General features: G+C 44.9%; 1 protein-coding gene across 1 annotated transcript; it reads left to right on the top strand.

The window, feature by feature from the left end:
• The first annotated feature begins 126 nt into the window (after positions 1–126).
• On the top strand, positions 127–13,072 carry LOC119659973 (serine/threonine-protein kinase pakE-like). The gene is made up of 2 exons (XM_038068339.1): positions 127–468; positions 10,768–13,072. The coding sequence occupies exons 1-2, from the start codon at positions 301–303 to the stop codon at positions 11,941–11,943; spliced, it is 1,344 nt and encodes a 447-aa protein (XP_037924267.1). The 5' UTR covers positions 127–300; the 3' UTR covers positions 11,944–13,072.
• Positions 13,073–18,051: the final 4,979 nt, after the last annotated feature.

Raw genomic sequence — 18,051 nt, 5'->3', positions numbered from 1 at the left:
GATACCCATTTGCCAGCTGCCACTAAGATTGGTTGCACCAACCCGTGAATCACCCGTCGCCGCGCCATCCCAAGAACATTCCGTTCGCCTTTGCTCTGACACTTGGACCACTTCGCCGTCGCTCTTTTCGCTCTGTTATTGTGCAGAGTGTGTGTTGCGCGGTGCTTTCAGTGCTTTCCTTGCGTTTTTCTTCAAGTTTTCACTCAAAAATTTGGCGCATTTTTCTCGCAATCATTGAATTTCCCATCGGACTGAATTGGCGCTCGACGGCGAAGTCGCAACTGCTAGTAGATCGCGAAAATGCATCAAGATTACACGAAAATATGTCGCGTGTGTATGTCGGACGGGTCGCGAGATATTTTTCACAAGCCGCCAGTGGGCTCGGAAGGGACGGTGACGAGCGCGGGAAAGAGCGTGAGCCCGCTCGAGAGACTCCTCGAAAAGCTGCGATATGTCACAATGATGAAGGTAAGGATTTCCGCGGGCTCGGCGACGACGTGCCTGGCGGATCGGGCCTGGGTGGTGGCACGCAGAGTGCAGGCCTCGTGGGGCGTCCAGGATGACTCCGCGATGTGGTAAACAACCTGTTGACGCACTCGAGTAGGACCGTGGTCGTGAGCTTTATGTAATTCGCAACAGAGAAGTCGTTCCGCACGCATTTCGGATGCGAAATTGCGACGAGTGGCGGGCAGTGGGTGGTGGGTGGCGGATTCGTCCCAAGGGACTCCTTTGTTTACAACCTCCTTAAGAATTTGCGTAGTTCATTCCGTGGTTTGTTGAGTAGTTCCCGAATCGCCAATTTGCCTTTTGTGGTGGGAATGACCTCCAGGCGAAATGTTCTGACCGAGAACAATGAAGTGTGAGAAAGTTACTCTCCGAGTTCGCGAATGTCTGGGTCGAGGTGTTTTTCCGCTCGTCATTCTATTCTCGAGGAGCCTGGCCTTGTTCATTTGAGTCATTGCATTTATCCTTATTTGTCTTGCGACTCCCCAACTGTGGACCATTCTGGCAGAGACTGGCCGGCGCCGAAGTCACTTTAAAACCCCCCAAATGTTGGTGATCACTCTGCTCGCCTCCGATAGACGCACGTATACCTTTCACGGTCATGATCTGCTTAGAGTAAACAACATTCCCCGCGAGCATCCAATGTTTTTGCAACTCTAGCGCAAATGTTTACCAGAAAAGTGCGAAGCGGTTACGTGGCTTCCATTCCATCGCCTGAATTTTCCCTTCAAAGCAAATCGTTCCAATAGTTTTTCATCTTTCGATTTTCTACTTGCTCAGATTTTGCTTCAAATCCAGCTTTGTTTGGAATAAATTCTCCCCGAGGACGCCATCAATCGATTCACATCTGGTTTTCAATCGCTCGAATTTCATATTACAATATCGATACCTCTATTTTGCCTTTGATTAAATTGTTTTATTACTTGGGCGCTTATCTTTTACAACGTAGCGCGCTTTTTAACGATACAGGCGGGATCAGAAGAGTTTCAGACCTACCGACCATTTTTTATACCTTTTAATAGCCTCTGAGTACACAGCCAACCCTTAATCTGCTGAAGTCCTTGCTTCCGTTCTTCTCAGTTGAACGGTAAGGCCTTCCAATTGGCGAGACTGAGGAACTCGTGGCTCAAATTCGTTTCGAGCTGTTAAACTCACCGAGCACATGGTATGAGTGAAAATGAAACCACGTCGCCGTTGTTAAGGTCCAATCGTTTCCAAGGTTTCCCTTGCTTGTCATGAAAGGCGATTAAAACGGATAGAAATTTGTAGGCTAGCAATCGAAACGTTAACAACGCCTCCAATAGGGACTGACGTCATGCCAAAGTTCAGCTTAGGCTTTCCAAAACGGACTATGATTTCTGGAAAGTGCGCACATTTCTCGGCAAAGGTATTTACTGTCAGTCCCAGAATGATCGCTTTCTCCAGTTTGAACGAGAATTCCAGGAATATGAAGGTAGACATCATGGGCCTAAGCGAAGATGGCGGGACTCTGAAGAGTACTCCTCTCCCTCTTTCGGCAATGACGCCAATTCGATGTCTGGTTGCTTCTAACGGCCACCGCAAGACACGCTCTCTTGACCTGGGAACCGGTTTCTGACAAGATTCAGATGCGAAATTCCGGTCCTTGTTAAGAAACATCACAATTGCATAGTGCCATGTACCAACGGAGACTTTCGTTTTAGGAGAGTAGGAACTACACGGGGTTTATGAGAGGCTTCATAAAAATAACATTGTGATCGTGATGGGTGATCTGAATGACAAGGTGGGCTCTGACAACACTTTGCTCGGACATGTGATGGAAAAGCACGATCTTGGCGATCGTAACGATATCTGCGGGAAGTTTGCGGACTTCGGTAGCGTCCACCGCCTCATCGTTGGTGACAATTTTTTCGAGCACAGAGCTTGCAATAAGCTGAGTTTGGTTTCAACTAACCGATACTTTACGAACGTCTCAAATCTAAAATTTACCCCAATGTCGTCCGTCCTGTCGCCTTCTATGGATCTGAGTGTTGGTCAACTATAAAAGACAATGAACGACGCCTTGCGGTAATGGAGACGAAGATGTTGCGATAGACTAGTGGCGTGACACGTCCGAAATGATGGTATCCGCGATCGTTATGGGGTTGCACCGATCGTGGAAAAGTTGCGAGAGAGGCGTCTTCGATGGTATGGTCACGCAATTCGTGCTAACGAGAATTCACTTGCCAAGATTGGTCTGAACATCGAAGTCGATGGTAAACGACCAAAAGGCAGGCCGAAACAACGGTGGCTTGATACGCTGGATGGGGATTTCAAAGCTTCGAGATTGCTCCCAGATCAGACATTCGATAGAGCCAAATGGCGAAACCGATCACGGCGGGCCGACCCCGCTTGTGAACAGAACAAAGGCTGAAGAAAAAGAAGAAGATATTTAACGAGCAATCAGATTGACTACTTCGCCATCAGTAGTTAGTTAATTAATTGTTAGGCCCATTGTACTATCCCCGCAAATCGCCTATTCAATGGCTTCCCGCGTTCGCAGGCTTTAGCGAATCTGAGAACATTCTCCAGTGGCAGAGATTGTGCAGATTCTTCATTGAAGAAAACCTTGCCAAGGTGTCTTCGTCTAAGATCTGAGGAGGCCGGGCAGCTGCATACAAAGTGCAGGACGGTCTCCTCCTCACATTGGTTGCACATAGCCGAAACCACCACCCTAATCTTTCCCCTATGGTACTCCCACTTCTTAAGGGACAACAAAAATGCCGCTCTAGTAGCTCCAGGCTCTTTTACAAAGATTTTCGCCTGCCGGCAAGAGTTCAAATTTCTCCACTCGGCTGGGTGAATCCTTGGAAATTCACCATTGTGGATCCAGACCCTCGGCGGGCCAGTCTGTCAGCCTCCTCGTTACCAGCCATGTTAGAGTGCCCCGGCACCCACAACAGGAATGTTTCGTTCAGTCGGCCAAGTTTCAGCAGCATTTGATGACAACTCCAAACCAACTGGCTTGATATGTCGGAACAGATTCGAAAGGTGTGACCCCATCTTTGCCGCAGACATTCTTCTACTGCCAACGAAATGGCATATATCTCCGCCTGGAATATGGTGGTCATTTTTCCGAGGGGTCGGGCCAGTTCCATAACCAAGTTCCCCCCTGGATTCCCCGAGAACACCCCTGCGCCCAATCCGCCCTCCATGACTGACCCGTCGGTGAAGATTATTAAGTCTGTAATCTGAAAAAACTCATGGCTATTTGTCGACCATTCTTCTCTTACGTGATTACGACAGTGTATGTCTTTTCAAAGACGAATCTGGAAACCATATGAACGGTCAGCATCAGAGCTACCGGATGTTCGTCAAGAAATTTCCAGATAGACGCATGACCGTCTGATTGACCGCCTTTCTACGCTCCAATGATATCGAGTCTATATGCGTCATTGGCTACTTTCCGTTTCACCTCCAAGTGAATGGCGGGTAGATTTAGGATAGCTTCAAGTGCCGCAGTTGGCGTAGTACTCATTGCTCCAGTAATACTTAGGCAACCAAGCCTCTGAATCTGCGTTAGCAGAGTTCAGTCTCGGCCACCAGACGATGCATGCTTACATCAAAATGGGTTTTTGTTATGGACGTATACATCCATTGTATCCGTTTTGGTGAAAGTTGCCAGGTCTTGCCTACCGCATTCATACAGCACCAGAGCAATTTGCAGGATTTCTGATATTGTTAACTTGGTGTCGAAATGTACTCCTAAATACTTGACTCTTTGTACCATCTGGATTTCCGCCTCTGCTAAGGTGGGTAGCGTATAGCTGCCCCACCTGACGAGAAAACTAGTCCAGTCTTCCTGGCGTTCACCGTGAGTCCATTGCGGAGGCACCAACTGTGGATTTCATGCAGAGTTGCATTCAAGCGGTAACATACTGTGTCCGCAAACTTGCCGGTAATTATTACGACTAGGTCGTCCGCAAATGCTTGCGTGAAGACTTTTTTGTCGTCGAGGAACCACAGCAGGATATCCATTACCAAGAGCTATAACAGCGGAGAGAGAACCCCTCCCTGTAGGCAGCCTCAAAGACATCCTGCTTCAATAGACTTCTGGTCGACCAATATGTGGATTTTTTTCCTGTCTTGCCGCATCACAAATTGTCGCGAATGAGGCATGATAAAAGGCACCTTCGATGCCGATGAATGCGCCTAAGGCGTATCCTTTTTCGGACATCGCCTTTTCAATTTTTGCCGTAAGTTCATAGAGTGCTGTCTCCGTGGATTTACCTTTCTGTTACGCGTGTTGGCTATGGTGAAGTGGCCACTTAGGACTGTGTGTATCCCCTATGAACCGATCTACTAATCGTTCTAGTCCTTTTAGTAGCTTTTCGCGTCTGTGTAGGCGGGTTTCCCTGGTTTGGGAATGAAAACACCTTCAAATCACGCCATTTAACTGGAATATAAGTCTGTGCTAGGCATGCGAGGTATATATTCCGAAAATGTAGAGCATCCATTACCTCTATTACTAGCGCAGGAATGATGTCATCCGGACCTGCAGACTTGTATCTATGGAACGAGTGATACTACTTTGCATGCCAGATTCCAGTTTCTCGGTTGAGGGCTGTATGCACCTGTTGGCCTCGAGATTAGATTTTGGATGCTGCCTGGGAAGTGCACTTAAAGCAAATGATTTGCGGTTTCTTCATTGCTTTCTGTGTACCTCCCGTTCTGTAAACCTAAATAACCCAATTTCTGGCTACGTTCTTTAACCAGAATCTGCTTCAGCCTTAAGGTTGCCTCAAGAAAGTTAGTCTCTTCGCAAAAGCGTCTCCATGATGATCTTTTAGCCGATCTTATGCTTTTCTTTAGAGCGTTCTATGCCTCCTTATAGCAATTCCAGCCAGAGGACGATTGAGCATCCTTGTCGTTCTCCTCTATTTTGCCAAATACGAGTTCCACCATGGTGTTTTACCCTTCTTTGGCATCTTGAGTGGACAGCTTTCTTCGAAAGTTTCTCTCATGCTAGTCGTGATCATCTAGATTGTCTTCTTAATTCCAGCAATGGATTTGATGCTCTTCCCAAAGATCGTGACTCGGGCGCTCAATTCTATTTTATACGTCATCCAATTTGTCTTCCACGGATTTCGAAATGGAGTGCGTGGAGGTGGATCCATGCCCATTACAAAATCAATGCGTCTGTGATCCGAGAGTGTGATATCGTTTGATACTCTCCACTCTTCGACCAGAGCCGCAATGTCAGAGGATGCCACCGTGATGTCGATAACCTACCGCCTGACCACGTTGAAGAAAGTGGGTTCATTACCCAAATTAAGGATCTGCAAATCGGTTCCTACTAGATACTCCAGTAGTTTCGATCCTCTTGCATTGATGTTGGAATTTCCCCAGCATATGAGGTGAGCGTTGACATCACATCCTGCCATTACCCCCATACCTCTACTTTTGACATAATGGATAGCTCTGATGAATGTTCCACTGGGAACGTCTTCTGCTTCATAAGGGAATTATGCAGAGCAGAGATATTTAGCCGATATGGTGTCGCCATCACATAGGTCGTTAACCAAATTAGCCTGGAAGTCTTGAGAAACTACCATGCAGGAGCGGGGTCGATCAATTCCATTGGCATCCAACAGGTCAGAATATTGGAAGTTTAGACCCCTGACTACCCCACCCACAACCCACGGCTCTTGTATGAGGTATATAAATGTCTTGTAGCTATTGATCCGACGACTGATAAGTGCAGTCGCTGCTTTACAATGCTGCAAGTTTATTTGGGAAATATGGCACCTCATCTACGTTTGAGATGGAGATGCCGAGGGTTGCATGTCCCCTTCAATGGTGTTAGTAGCCGACACTTATAACGTGACGGTCCCTAGCCCGTAGTAGAGCCGGCAGCCCGATTTTTCCCGAATTTTCTTAAGAACGCCGATAATGAGAAAAGTTCCTGGCCCATCGGTTGTCTCTCCTGTTTTGCTGCCTAGCAGCATCCAGGTGGGAGTGTTGAGGTTATTCTGCACACCAAGTTGTTCCAGAACCCCAGCACCATTCCGCTCTTCTTCTGGAAGCCAGAGGAAACACTTTTTTAACAAAAGCGAATTTGCCATTGCGTTGGTCAAGGAAGCGGAAGATGTCGCAGATCGCAATGATTTTAGAAGTGTATAACGCATCACGGAAGAACCTGCATGTAGTCGATGGTCTTGTGAAGGACGTTAACGGTCAACTCCTTATCCACAATGATGAGCAGCGGAAGAAGTGAAAGGAATCTAAGTGTAATTTCGGGGTGTTTCTAGCGTTTAGTTATTTGAAATAAGTTCCTTCGGACTTATTTGTACTGATGAAGGGAACAAGTAGTTCCCGAAATGTCGGTATTTGCAAAACAAATAAATAACATTAGCGAATAGAAAAAAGCAAGTCTTAATTGTTTCAAAGTGGAAGGAATACTTGACCACGATTTTTAACCGTATAACATTCGTTGAAGCTCTGCCTCTTGTGGATGAAAAGTCTACGTAATTTGCGTATACAGATCGCTCCTCCAAACAGAAGAAATTATCTCGATCATCAAGGCAACCAAACGGAGTAAAACCGCTGGGCTTGACGGTCTCCCCGTAGAGTTATTTATTCCTACATGTGCACAGGGTTACATCTTGTGAACGATATTCTTTTTATCGGTGACGTTCTTCATGCTGCCTTGTCTGGAAGACGTGGAGGAGTTCAATGGACTATGACATCTTTTCTCAAACATCTCGTCTACGCTGATGACATCTGATTATTGACCTTTTCCAAATGGCTGAGGATTTGGAAAGAGAAGCGAATAGAATAGGCATCAATCAATTTGTGCATCTCAGGCGTGGTTTCTGCGAGAGCATTAGATAACGTTGTGAACAGGAGGAGGGACTGGATCGAACGGAGAAAGTGCGACGGGTGCATCATTTAAACGTGCTGGCGTAGACCAGAGTTCTCTTCGGGAGATAATACTCCACGGTGATTTCAGGCGTATATAAGCGTGTGAGCGGGTTAGTTTGAGTTTGAGGGCTGGAATTTTATGTGGCTCGACGCACTAACAGCGTTCTATCCGTTTTCGCTGCCTTGTCTAAAATCTGGAGATTCAGTTATCTCAGCACCAAAAACAAGTTGAAACTATGCCGTGTTGCTATATACGAGTATCACATTGAAACTGACCCCCACCGTTATTAAAAAGCTCCAAGCCTTCATTAACACTTGTCTGCGACTTATCATTTCTGTACGCAGGCCTGATACTAGTTCGAACAAAGAACTTGTTCGGCATAGAGGCCTGTTATCCGTGGATAATATGATCAGGAGGCGGAAGCAGCAATGGATAGTTTACACAATAAGGAGGGGGAACAATTGCATTACTGGCCACGCCATGCAATAGAACCCACTGTTCCAAGATGACCGACGAGTGAGTGGCTTAGAGAACATTTGAAGCAGAATAGTAGAGGAGTCCGGGCGTCTTGGGAAGTCCTGGAAGCGCAATTCAGCGGTATACGATAATATAACCTAGAGAATTAACGTGTGTAAAAGCAATAAGAACTTAAACTTCAGGAACTTCCAGGGTGAAAATAAGAAACTTGTAAGAAGTTCGAAACGAAACTCTGTGGGAAATTGGAAGAAGAAAGAGAAATTTCAAGGCTGCGCAGAGAGTCGTTAAAAGGGAAGAGTTGGGCTTTGATTCCCAAGAGGACACAATTCTGAAAGGCGAGCAAGCGATAGGTGTGTTCATGGGCATTAAAGATGCTTTTGACTATGCGCCTTTCCAAATATTTTATGATCCCGCCAGAGTGGATGATATCGATGATACTTTAGGGCCACGCTTCCAGCAAATCCAAAAACCACGATGATATTCACAAAAGATTATCTTCCAAACTGATAAGAATAACCCTTCAAATCTCCAGAGAGGTGAAATGTCTGGGTAATTTTAAGTAGGAATATTCGTTTTTAGGAATGATGGCGTCCTAAGTCCGCATCAACTTAATGCTGGAACGGACCAAATGGGAAGCAACTTACTCCCTCTTTCCTGGTCCACGGACCCCTCGCTTAGGGCTTGCACCCAAACTTTACAAAAAGGTGAAGCGATGGCGGCTTTACGGTTTCTTACCATCATTCCTAGAAACGAATATTTCAGCTCTGGCCAAGCTCTGGTCAATAAGGCGGATTTGCGCTCAATATAATTCGTAGTCATGTTGTGTTCTATAAATATAAAGGAGCACTCAACATCTGCGAGCCGCTACGGTCACGCTGCTCCCAGGGCAGAGGTGAGGCAGCGTCTGACGATTTGCCTCTGCTCTGGTAAGAAACCGTAAAGCCGCCATCGGTTCACTTTTTTTAAGTAGGAAGTTTCTTTAGAACAAACATGTAAAGCTTGTACTTCTTGTAAAGCATGTACTTCAGTCCCTCACGTGCCTTTGAGCGACGCGTAGGTTCGTTTCGGAACCTGAAAAGCAAACTTTGGAATCATGGAATTTATCGGATGAAAACACGTGAACTAAAACTGGGAAGGAAACAAAAACCATAACAGCTCAACGGCGTGCGTGGGAGCCGTAGCACAACCGTTTTTCTTTCGGGTGAATCTTCCTGAAGAAATTTCGTTGAAATTATCGCATTAGGCTACCGAATGAAGCTATCGGACATGTTTTGTCGTCCTGCATTTCTAGCATGCAATCCACTGTCTCGCCCAAGAATTAATGTCGTTGTTCATGGACGACCAGAAATATTTTGCGGTGACTAATCGATTCGTTGTTCGGATAGCAGGGCGCGCTACTTCGTGAACCGCGCGAAATATTTCCTTGCGGAAATCGGCCGAAATATATGGTTTTGGTGCCTTATCTGAAGTTTTGCAGTATATATTGGACCGAAGATAGAAAACTGCTTGTATATGTATTTGGGGTTGGTTCGTCCTGCGTCTGCGATAGAGTGCGAAAGTTATAGATGAGTGGCATTGAATATCGGTCTGGAATCGTCTGTAAGCGGCACAAGGTCTCCATACGAAGTACCGAAGACCAACAGCTGTTTGCCCTGCTTAAGGAGTACTTTCCACTCTTTCCACACAACTTTGACATACACATATATACTGCTTAACGATTAAAAATGTTGCGGACGTGCTGAATCTATCCAACTTGCTTCCGAAATTCGTGGTCCGGCCGATTTCTTGTGCGAATTGTCTCCGCCTGCTGCCTGCCGAACATTTCAGTTGGAGTCGATTCTTGTGGGCACTTTCCACTTTGGAGGAGTCCTTCATCACCACGGTTTGCATTTCAATCCCCGAGAGGTTTCGGTTGGCTGGTCGGGCGGCTGTTTACTCGCCTAACACCTGCGATTCCCCAAGTTCTTTTTTTGGCATCTCTTTCTTATCTAACTAGCAAAACATTGTTTTTCAAAGGCATGGCCGACCCTTTCCAGAGTGTTCACAACTGGGTGCGTTGGTCACGTAAATTCTTCGCACCGCGACCGCATCTACTCTAGGGGGTAGAGAGCCTCTTAATCTGACTGCCGTTCGACAGTTGATGAATTTGCTTTCTGACGGCAGATTAGAAACCTAGGTCGCCATACAGGGTACTCTTTTCCCTAGCACAAGGCAGTTTGTGAGCCGCGTCCTGAAGAGTGCCATAGAATCTGGCTGATTTAGAAATTTGGAAGTGGATTTTTGACCGTAACCAACTGAAGGAAAGAAAAAGGGCAATTGTCTTGACAATTAGAGGGGTATTTGCGCGCTCCTTGGGATCGCAAAGGTACTGACTAAAATTAGCCTGAGTCGACAGAGAGCCGGTTTTCGCCATGCTGACCCCATCAACATTTTTCGCTCCACCTCCTTGAGAAATTGAGAAAACTTTGGACAGCATCAGCTGGGAGTGCACCTTGAGAAACTAATAGGTTTTTGTTGTTCCCACGTTAAAAAAAGGGGTTGTCGCCCTTGCAGAGCAGAGCCATCATCAAATAATGGCCGACGAATGATTCGCAGGAGTGTAAACTTTGCTGGAAAACCTGAAGGGAGCTGAAAGACATTTCGGCAAACCGACAGGGATACCGCGTAGCTGTGAATGATGCCCTACTGAGGGGATAATAAGCTCATTGCGCGCTATCTTTGGACTCAAAATAGGAAGTGCTGCACTTTGTTTAAATTCGGTGTTCACCACAAGTTACGGTCCAGCTATGATTAAAGACCCCTATTTCTCAAACATCGATTTGAATGATTTTCTAAGTCTTAGTCTATCCCCAGGGTTACGTTATCACCAAGAAATCTAAACAGTCAATTTCATTTCATTTCAGATTGAAGAAAATGATGACCTACCTCGACTATTATGTGATTTATGCATAGTACAGCTCAACGTTGCATATAACTTCAAAAGGCAAGCAGTTGAAAATGACACGAAACTTCGTCAATACTTCATCGAAAATGGAATAACTTCTAATCAGGCAATCATCATAAACGAAGCACCAAGCCTGCGGAGCTCATTCACAGCATCAAATATTTCACAAGCACAACCTCATTCACGTTTCCCAATAGTGCCCTTAATCGTAAAAACAGAACCGAGCGATGTTGATGCATTCTCGGACATTACAACTGAAACGAATGTCGACCTGGAACGCACTCGCTTTCAATCAGTTGCTTCAAATACAATAAATAGTTCTCCAGAGGAGGCCACACGTCGTACAAATAATTCAGTGTATTCAAACGACAGGAGTCAATCGTCAATGGTGTATGTGAACAGCGGTTACGAGTTCAACAGTGTAACGCCTTCCAGTGACATTGAGTTCGTTCAGAATTATCAACTGAATACAAATAATAACCGAGACCATAACAATACTCAAAGACAATCGAGCGCTTCGAAAACGAATGCCAATAGTGAGAGCAATCCAAAACGATCACCATCTGTTAGGAATCACAGTCCTTCAAGCTCCCTAATGAATAGTAGCGAAAGGAAAAAAGTGGCCAGGAGAAACCGAATAGCGGGTCGGAAGAGAGAAATTGCTAATTTGACTATAAATATGGTCCCTGAAACAATCTCAACGACCGCCACTAAGGAGCATCGTCGAACATCGGGCAAAACAACGAGAGTCCGCCCAAAAGATGATAAAAATCCAAGCTCGCCATCTGCCAATTCTACCTTATCGTCTCCACAAACCCCTTCTGACAAAGTCAAAACGACCGATAGTCCAGTTCCCATCAAACGTCCTGCACCATCCAATATCACATTGCAACCTGCGGCGAAAAAACCGCACACGGAACCTCGCATCAAGCCCACAACCCCAACAACAATGCCTAATAACATTTCAAGCCCAAATAAGACTCCACAAAAAGTGATTGTTATTAACCCTTTCAATACAACAAAACGAGGTCCTAAACTGAAAGTTAACAAGAAACCCGAGAATGGGAACAGAAAAAGATCCCAAGAGAAATTACTTCGACCAAAAATCGAACCACCTGCGACTAAGAAAAACTGATACATGGAATACAATCTGATTTGCGTGGTTACTTCAAAGATTCATCAACCCATCCCTCGCTAGACGAAGCGGGTGAATGCATTGTTTGATAGACAGGGCTCTTGGAACTCAGATGCCACTTACAACAAATTGCATGGCGATATCAGGATAAGAAGCCGCAAGTACACGTATATATACAGAAACTGAATTTAGATTATTGTTGCATTAAATCCTTGTTGGTAGTATCTCAATTTAATTGGACAGTTGTTTATTGGAACCGCGCCTTGTTAACTTGAAACCTTCAAATCGATTTGAAAGCTAAGCCCTTATCTCGATATACTCATTTAAGACTTCTATTCAGGTTGCTCCTCCAGTCTGCAAACCGATATTCAGCATTAATAGCAATCAGAGGATGTTTCGCTGGTTTTTGGAAAGTTCAAGTTTTGGAGTCCAAGAGAAATAATATTGCGTTGCCCATGAAATTTAGTGATGTTCCAATCTAAACAATGCAATAAAATCCGCCTTAGGTTCTAACATATTAGATCACCCGAAATATCATATTTGCTAGAATTGTTTACGAAAGTGTTGCATCGCACTCCTGTTAATTAACTGTAGAATACGCGAAAAATGAAGATAGACTCACCTATTTTTGTAAGCATTGTACTTTATCCCGTTGAAATTCGGTCTTTATTCGACTATATCGAGTGTTAATTACAAATCAAAGGTTTACACAAACATGTACATCTATTCTGTAGTTTATTTATTTATTACGATAACCAGTAATCAGTATGTGTTGTAGCATCGAACACTGTGAAGAATTTATTGATAAAAGAAGTAGGTCTAGGATTAGAGTTGTATATTCGAGGCGTTTCACGAATTAATCGTATCTGATTATACAAAGTTTTATGGATTTTTGACACAAAGGTGGTTGAGCGATTCAACCATTTTAGAACGTGCTATACCAATATTTTTGACATATTTTACTGATGTTTTAGTTTGTACGTGAACAAGCAATTTGAAAGGCTACATAAACATAATATAATGTATAGAAATGATTTTGAAGTAATTTGAATTTTGTAGTGAAGTAATTCGTAATATTGCAATTACTATTTTAATTTAATATGCAATAAGAAATATATTGACAAAACTATATTGTTGTTTCCATTATCTCCTAAAACTCCCATAGTAGATGGTGACGAAATCATCTGTTAGCTTGTTATAGCAAGATAAACCCCGATTTTTTACTAAAGATTCCAAGGAGGAAACTGAATAGTCTTTGCCTTTCACAGATGAGGGGTACAACCCTTCAACTCTCCGAAGAAGTGAAATATCTCGGAGTCATTCTAGACAAGCTTCTTTGAATCAAACATGCAGAGATAAAGATGAAACGAGGTCTCACAGCTTATGGGCTTCGTAGGTGGACGTTTGCCTCGACATGGGGACTTAGACCTCATGTAGTAATGTGGATATATGTTGCTATCATTAGGCCGACGTTCGCTTATGCATCTGTAGTGTGGTGGGTTAAAGTGAAACGAAAGAGTTTTCGCTGTAAACTTGCCACACTGCAAAGAACTGTGTGTCTGGGTATCACCGGTGCCATGAGCACCACATCCGACGCAGCTCTGAATGCATTACTCAATTTGCAGGCCTAGGATTTGCTTATTCAGAGCACTGCAATGAGAGCAGCTCAGACTAATTCGATTAGATCTATAGGAAAACAATGGACGTGGGAGGCACAGGGCATTGGGAGAACTGAATCTAGTTTTCGCAATGTCTTCCAATTCTCAGATCCCCATACATCTGTTTGGTAGACGATAAGATGTTATCTTGAAACGAAGAGAAAAGTAGGACGAACCAAAAGAATGCGTATCAGGATATACTGACGTCTTCTACACCGATGGCTCAAAAACGGAAAATGGTTCTGAAGCCGGAGTCTACCTCTCGAATAAAAACGAGAAATGGGTTTTTCCTTTGGGAAAATAAACAATGATCTTTCAGGCTGAAGTGTATACAATCCTAAGAGCGGCAACCTGGATGATTGACGAGCGGTTGAAGGGCAGGTGCATTGCAATCTGTAGCGATAGTCAAGCTGCATTGAGGGCGTTGAGTAGTACTTTGATCCCTTCAAAAATCGATTGAACTCTGTTTCTAGATTCAATACGGTGAAACTACTCTGAGAACACGGTCATTGTGGTGTAGAGAAAATGAAATCTCGTATACCTGAGCAAAAGAGGCTTCAACTTTTCCCATGCTCGGACCGGAACCAGCAATTTGGGTGTCGGTAGCATTGGCTAATGCTGTTATCAAAAGCTGGGAACATCATCATCATCAACGGCGCAACAACCGGTATCCGGTTTAGGCCTGCCTTAAGAAGGAACTCCAGACATCCCGGTTTTGCGCCGAGGTCCATCAACACGATACCCTAATAGCGTCTGGCGCCCTGGCCTACGCCATCGCTCCATCTCAGGCAGGGTCTGCCTCGTTTTCTTTTTCTACCATAGATATTGCTCTTGCAGACTTTCCGGGCTGGATCATTCTCATCCATACGAATAAGTGACTCGCCCACCGCAACTTGTTGAGCCGGATTTTATCCACAACCAGACGATCGTGGTATCGCTCATATATTTCGTCGTTATGTAGGCTACGGAATCGTTCATCTTCATGTAGGGAGCCAAAAATTCTTCGGAGGATTCTTCTCTCGAACGCGGCCAAGAGTTCGAGGAATACATAAGGACTGGCAAGATCGTAGCCTTGTACAGTAAGAGTTTTGACCCTATGGTGAGATGTTTCGAGCGAAACAGTTTTTATAAGCTGAAATAGGCTCCGTTGGCTGCCAACAACCCTGCGTTATCGGTTGTGATTTTCGACCCTAGATACGAAAAATTTTCAACGGTCTCCAAGTTGTAGTCTCCTAACTTCATTGTTTTCGTTTGACCAGTGCGATTTGATGTTGTTCGTTCTTTCGGTTTTGGTTTTGGCGCTGACGCTGCTACCATGTACTTCGTCTTGTCTTCATTCATGTGCAGCTCAAGATCTCGCGCCGCCTGCTCGATCTGGATAAAGGTAGACAGTACATCTTGGGTTGTTCTTCCCATGATGTCAATATCGTCAGCGTAGGCCAGGAGTGGACTTGAAGAGGGTGGTGCCTCTCGCATTTACATTGGCATCGCGAATCACTTTTTCCAGGACCAGGTTAAAGAGGATGCATGATAGGGCATCCCCTTGTCTTAGACCGTTATTGATGTTGAATGGCCTCGAGAGTGATCCTGCTGCTATTATCTGGCCTCGCACATTGGTCAGGGTCAGCCTTGTCAGTTTTATGAATTTTGCTGGGATATCGAATTCTCTCGTGACCATGTACAGTTTTACCCTGGTTATGCTGTCATAGGCAGCTTTAAATGAATAAAAAGATGAATGCAGAATGGTGCAACTGTCGTCCATATTCCAACAGTTTTTCCATCACTTGCCGCAGAGAGAAAATCTGATCTGTTGCTGATTTTCCTGGAGTGAAGCCTCTTTGGTATGGGCCAATGATGTTCTGAGCGTATGGGACTATCCAGCCTAGCAAGATAGAGGAGAATATCTTATAGATAGTACTCAGCAACGTGATACCTCTATAATTGCTGCACTGTGTAATATCTCCCTTTTTATGTATGAGACAGATAATACCTCGTTGCCATTTGTCAGGCAATGATTCGCTGTTCAATACCTTGAGCACAAGTTTATGAACCACTTGGTGTAACTTGTCGCCTCCATATTTAACCAATTCGGCTGTAATTCCATCGGCTCCTGGCGACTTATGATTATTTAGCCGATGAATTGCACGGACTGTTTCTGCTATACTTGGTGGTGACAGTATTTGTCCGTCGTCTTCAGTTGGCAGGACCTCCAACTCGCCGATGTTCTGGTTGTTCAGTAGCTCATCAAAGTACTCAATATGCCTATTCTGTCGGAAATCAGATTTCCCTTTTTGTCTCGGCAGGATGAGCATCGAGGTTTATAAGACTTCATCTTGTTGATTTGTTGGTAAAATTTCTGCCTCTGGTGCGGTTGCTCCCTGTACTTTTCTAGTTCACAGACTTATTGGTTCTCCAGGCTTCCTCTTTCCGTCTGTGAAGTCGCTTCCTCGCTCGCCGGAGTTCGTGATAAGTCTCTGCGCGTGCCCGCGTTCTTTGAGAATGCAACATTACTCGGTATGCGGCATTCTTCCGTTCCGTTGCTAGCTTACATTCATCGTCAAAAAAACCGTTCCGACTCTTTTTGCGGCTGGGGCCAAATACGAGTATGTTTGTGGCCGTACCAATGATAACGTTCTTCAGGTGGTTGTGAAGGTCATTTGTTGAAGCTTCATCTCCAGGTCCTCTGTTGACTGCGGTTATTGCGGTACCCATTTTCCTCTTGTAGGTGTCGCGGAGGGCTGTGTTGTGGATGGCTTCAGTGTTAATTCTCACCTGATTGTCAGAGGGGATTCTGGGTGGTGTTGTTATTCGAGCTCGGAGCACCATGCCAACGAGATAGTGGTTCAAGTATATATTGGCCCCCCTATATATTCTGACATCCATCAAGGCTAAGAGGTTGAAAGTGGCCCCGTCTGGAGAGGCCCACGTATGTTTGTAAACCACTTTCCGCGCAAACCAGGTACTTCCAACAACCATTTCGTGTGATACTGCTAACTGAATAATCCGCAGTCCGTTATCATTTGTATCCCTATGTAAGCTATGGGAGCCGACGTATCACCTGAATGCGGACTCCGTCCCTACTTGACTGTTGAGATCTCCAAGTATTATTTTGATATCATACTTGGAACAGGCTCCGAGGGTTCGCTCAACTGCCTCGCAGAAAGTATAGTTCTCCGACTCTGCAGTCTCCTCTGTAGGGGCGTGAACGTTTATGAGGCTTATATTTTTAAATTTGGCGCGCAAACGCAGAGTGCATAGCCGTTCGCTTATGTTTTCAAAGCCGATAACAGCAGGTTTCATTTTTTGGCTGACTAAAAAACCTACTCCCAGTACATGGTTTGTTGGATGGCCGCTATAATATATGGTGTAACGGCTCTTCTCCAGGAAACCGGTCCCTGTCCATCGCATCTCTCGCAACGCTGTGACATTAGCCTTATATTGGGACAGGACATCGGCTAGCTGCTCAGCAGCATTCGGTCTGTACAGGGAACACACGTTCCATGAGAAAATGCGCAAATCGTTAATCCGTTGTCGTTGCCGGGTTCGTCGTTTTGAAATCCACCCTGTCCGAGGCTTCTTCCGTGGCTTCGTAACATCGGTTTTTCGTGTAGGGTTGTCAGTCCTACCCAACCCCCAACCTGGAGGACCAATTGGTACATTTTGTCCCGCTTTTAGACGCGGGAGACCTGCCTTCATCCTTCTCCGTCTGCAGTTTTTCATGAAGACAGAACTTCCAGCGATCACCACGTGGAGGTGGAGATAAGGTTTGGTAGTGGAGCTGTTGGTGTCGGTTCAGCAAGCGCTGGGAACAAACTTCCCATAATGACAGGAGATGAACCCTTTATACTGCTAGACAGACCAAACTTTTCCTGTTAGAATCAAACAATTATACTGCAAAGTTTATCCTATCGAAAAGCAGGAAACGTGCAGAAGTGTTGTGGGCATTCTGACTGGCCATAATTCACTAGCTGGGCATATGTTCAGAATAGGAATTATCCAAGATGATACGTGTCCATCCTGTAAAAAGGAAGCGAAATCCACGGAACATTTTCTATGTGAGTGCTCCGCCTATAGACGCATTCGATTTTCGGTGCTGATCTGCTCCAACTGCAGCGGGTAGCATCACATCCACTAACGCGATATATAAACGAATCCGGGATATTCCGTTAGACGGAGGAATTGAGTACAATGGCCCACTAAGCTCTGAGTGCTCAGAGGCTTTGCCTCTCTCCCACCTCAAGCACACACATACACACACATGCCTCTCCTTAAAGATTCAGTTTTTTTATCAGACCAAGAAGCCGTTCAATGTAGAAACCATGCCTTGTCGAACAATTTCTTAGCCCTAAGCAAAGGCAACAGTCAGCCAGTAAAAAATCAAAAGTGGTGAGTTTATCGGTTTTGGATGAAATTTTTGGGACCCTTGGAAACTTAAGAATCATATCAGCAA

The sequence above is a fragment of the Hermetia illucens genome, chromosome 6 (genome assembly GCF_905115235.1).
Source record: "Hermetia illucens chromosome 6, iHerIll2.2.curated.20191125, whole genome shotgun sequence".
Taxonomy (NCBI): domain Eukaryota; kingdom Metazoa; phylum Arthropoda; class Insecta; order Diptera; family Stratiomyidae; genus Hermetia; species Hermetia illucens.
This window is presented reverse-complemented; position numbering and strand designations above follow the sequence as displayed.